We start from the raw sequence: 4,168 nt of genomic DNA, 5'->3' as shown, positions 1-4,168 counted from the left end.
GCCATTCGCATTGTTATTCAAATGTTTCCTTAGTCCATCCTATCCATCCCTTTAAAGTGCGGTCTTTGATTGCAAATTATCTAGGTAGGTACATTGTTAACTTCACTAGCAAACAAAAAAGAACATAATACAAATATTTCTCCCTTTCGAATTTTTACCTAGAATTTGCATTTCCCTTGCAAAAGATAACACAAAAGTAAACCAGTTCTCTGTGAGCGAATTCCATGAGAAGAGGCGTCAAACTTTAAAATGTTGAAAAAAAAACTTTATTGCTGCGTACAGCTGCTTCCGTCGAAGTCGAGGGATTAACAAAACAATTATTAAAATTCCTAATCCTACTCAGATGAAGTTAGGTACATAACCATTCAATGCTTCTGGCTAATCCTAATCCTGGTTGAGAATTTGCACGATTGCATCTTCATATTCGTTCTTTAAATTTTGCAACTCTGATGTTCCACGATGCATTTGGTCACGGATGAAACTACGCCGTACCTTAAATTGCTCCACATCATTGCGGTACATTGTATTTTGTTGCAAGAGTTCCTGAGGGAATGCAAATAACACAATAAGGTTCCGATATGTACACATAGTTTACTCACCTCAAGCTTGGCATTTTGGAAATCAACTTGCTTCCTAAGGTAACTGCATTGTGCGTCGAGCTTTTGCACTCGAATGGGTAAGGTTTGTTCTTCCACCGTTTTTCCAGTGGGTCGCCTACAGATGGCTATTTTAGACAGATTTCCAAAATGACACAACCAGCCTTAAGTTAACTCACCACTTGGCATCTTTGCGATGCCTGAATTTGTCCTTCAGTACTTCTAGAGTAGCAATGTTAACACCGATGTTACAGGTTGCCCAACTTTTATCCATAGAATTGATAACATCTTGTTGGAGATTCGTCTTAAAATAACGCAGAATCTCTTCTTTGTTAAAGGCCACACTATCTGCCTTCAGAATATTGACAATGTCCTCAAAATGTTCCAACCTAAAAAAGAAGAAAGAAGCAACAGGACAATGGAAACAGTTAGCCGAAATGTGTCAATCAACAGTTAACAGAAACGGGTACAGTTAAAATAAAAAAGAATATACCCATTGAATACACTCATTTACAGTTGTTTAATGCCATATTTACAGGCCGGGGATTGTGCAATATGAATTAAGAAATTATAACATTTTGCACAAACCACGACCCTAAAATATTAGGCATTTCTATGTCATTCTAATATTAACTAAAGAAGAATAAAATACTATCACAAAGCTTGCAATAAATCTGTTATAACCTCAAATTCTCTACCAGTTCCTTGTAAAGCTGAGCGTAGGCTTCCTTCGCTTTGTTCGCCACTTCAAGTTTTTGGTCAAATTGTTGTTCTTCGGCGCTGGGAGTTTCCATTATTACAATAATTAGTAACTTGGTGAAATGTTTAAACAAATAGAAGTAGTAACGGTCGGGATGTTTTAAATTTGTACAAACAAAAGAAATTCAACAAAGAAATTTATAACTGTGCGCAGAATCTTCCATTGGCAATACGGCAACGGCACTCGGCAGATAGCACTAAAGAGAATAATGACAGAGAATCTAGCGAATTGAACGCGACGAATGGAAGATATGAAATGAAGAAAACGTCTGCGCGAAATTTCGAATGAACTAAAGAGAATTCCGAAAAAAGCGGACAGTGCAAAAATCAGAAATGTTAAAAGAGGAATGAACTGGAATTGGTATTGTCTACGAATGCGTTCAGTACCTAACGAATTGTTCGTGTGGTTTGAACATTTGATAGAGTTGGATTTCAGATAATATGTCTGTTTGGTAATATAGGTTGCTCGGAATTTCTCGGAACACAACTAATGAGCAAAAATAAAAATCCAATAACAGCTGTGATTTTTTTTGTTTAAAAAAGTTAGTAGAAAAGTTTGCAATATTGTACATGCAAAAAATAAAAACATCAAGAGTGCACATAATTAGGTAAGTACTCAGAGTGAAGGTAGAGTGAACAAAAGCTAAGTTTTAAATAACGCTTAAGTGTTTTGTTCTGTGAGAATTGTATTATGTCAAGACGAACATAAGTACGCAACATTTTAAATCTCTACGAATTGCAAGACATCCAAACAATCTTAATTTTTCTGCTTTAAGAAATATAATGTATTAATACCTCTTAATCCTAGAACTCTCCCTTGAATTCAATAAATAAAGAAACCTATACAAAATTTTAACGATTTCATTGAAATTTGAAATTTAACAAACAAAAATTGTTCAGAAAAATAGCAACATATTATATCTTCGAAGAAATATTGTCTAAAAATGTCAATTCACTCCGAAATTCTCAAAGGCACAGCTAACGCAATATTCAATGCATTGACGGTGTGCTACAAGTCATTGAGTCAACTAGTGGAATTTTAGCTTTGATCGTCTAGTCGTACTTAATGATGGGACCGGGCTTAAACAATGGCCCGTATAGAAATTAATTCTCGAACACACTAAATTCGAATTGAAAACGAAAAAAGTGAATATGTAAGTCCAGTATTACACGGCGCATGTTAAGTCTCGAGTGTTTGGAGTGCGAAAAAGAAATACAAAATAAACTGTAAGAATTATTTTTCGACATGTGTAATTAGAATATTACTAACATGTTTTTGACGTTTCCATTTCTGGTTGTTTGTGATTTTTTCGAATTTACTTTTCTTTTGTGTTCTTTTTTAAGTTGAAACCTTAACTCAACTCAATATGACAGGTAAATTCGAGATTAAGTTATATTTTTGTATTTTTGTAATTAACTTTTGTTCACTAAAGGCTAGGTGTGCACATGCAACTTTAAGTTTCAAAACTGTTTGGTTTCTAAACTGTCATCATCATAATATGGAAAGTGTGTTTAACAAAATGTCATGAGTTCATTAATCTATGTTTTCAAATTGTTTGGACTTGAATTATGTTGGTCATTTTTAAATACAAGTGGTAATATTTATTTTCAAATTTGGATACAAACTTTTTTTCAAGTGGCAACCGTGGATATACCTATCGTCCACTTGAATGTCAAATAATGAGGTATTAGCTCAACTTAACAAGAACACGAAGTGAAGTAAAGTTTTTAAAGACAAACTTCAAAAACACGCAAGGAATTGCTTGTACGTGCATGCCGTGACAGATTTATTTTAATTACATTTTTTATTTATTCCTTTCTCTTTCGCACTTCATTGATGCAAGGGAAAATATGCACTATGTAATACCGGACTTATATGAGAGTCCATGCACATGCAGAAACCCGTTTGAGCAACAACTGAACGATCATCTCAAACCAATAATTTAGTTTGTGTCACAAGGTGTAGGTAACTGCGCGGACATTCAACAAAATCGTTGAATAATTTTCTGTAAGTGCTAGAGAGAACAAAATTTGGTAAATGTATGTCCTTCACTAAAAATTCTAAGAAAATAAAGTTTTCTCTTCCATACACTGATAACGAATACTTATTAGTTGCTTAAACCCATACAAAATGTCTGTATCCTACTATGATAAACGTAACTGCAACCACATTTAACTAAATAGTTATTTTGGTATGCATGTATTAGGGCATTTCAGTCGAATGGTTCTTAAAACGTGACGAGGATACTTCCAGATGCGCAGGATAATATATAATTCTCATAAGTTTGTTTTAGTAATTCAATTTCATTTAACAAACGCTAAATAGGCAAAAATTGTTTGCCACTTATCTACTCTTTTCTTTCATAAGCAAAAGAATAGGAAAAATTTGAAACTATTTTGTTTCGTGATAAGAGATAGAAAAAGTGAATAAATGTTTCCTGTCTATTGGTTTATTTCGTTCATTACTTTCGGAGTTATGCGCGATGTTTTGGCAATTAACGATCGAACTATTTGGTTTCGAAAAAGTAACATGTGCGCACCTAGCCTAACCATACACCGAAAAACTAAGCAAACAACGCACGTTGAATTTAAAAGAGAAACTGTCAAATAATGGACAACACTGAAATATCAGAAAAGTCTTCGTGTTAGTACACAGCGCATCACCGAATGACACTTCAAAGCAAAATAGCCGACAATTCCGTAGTAGAGAACTTACCGCGGTTACAAGAATAGATTCAGGAAGCGAATTCAAATTGAGATCAAACTCAAATGCAATCCACAATCTGGCTCAGTTGCAAACTCAATTCCTCAAT

General features: G+C 34.2%; 1 protein-coding gene across 1 annotated transcript; it reads right to left on the bottom strand.

The window, feature by feature from the left end:
• Positions 1-247: 247 nt before the first annotated feature.
• Positions 248-1,622, bottom strand: LOC129951060 (probable DNA double-strand break repair Rad50 ATPase). The gene is made up of 4 exons (XM_056063067.1): positions 1,281-1,622; positions 776-985; positions 600-714; positions 248-543 (listed from the first exon to the last, which is right to left on the bottom strand). The coding sequence occupies exons 1-4, from the start codon at positions 1,388-1,390 to the stop codon at positions 385-387; spliced, it is 594 nt and encodes a 197-aa protein (XP_055919042.1). The 5' UTR covers positions 1,391-1,622; the 3' UTR covers positions 248-384.
• Positions 1,623-4,168: the final 2,546 nt, after the last annotated feature.

The sequence above is a fragment of the Eupeodes corollae genome, chromosome 3 (assembly GCF_945859685.1).
Source record: "Eupeodes corollae chromosome 3, idEupCoro1.1, whole genome shotgun sequence".
Lineage (NCBI taxonomy): Eukaryota > Metazoa > Arthropoda > Insecta > Diptera > Syrphidae > Eupeodes > Eupeodes corollae.
This window is presented reverse-complemented; position numbering and strand designations above follow the sequence as displayed.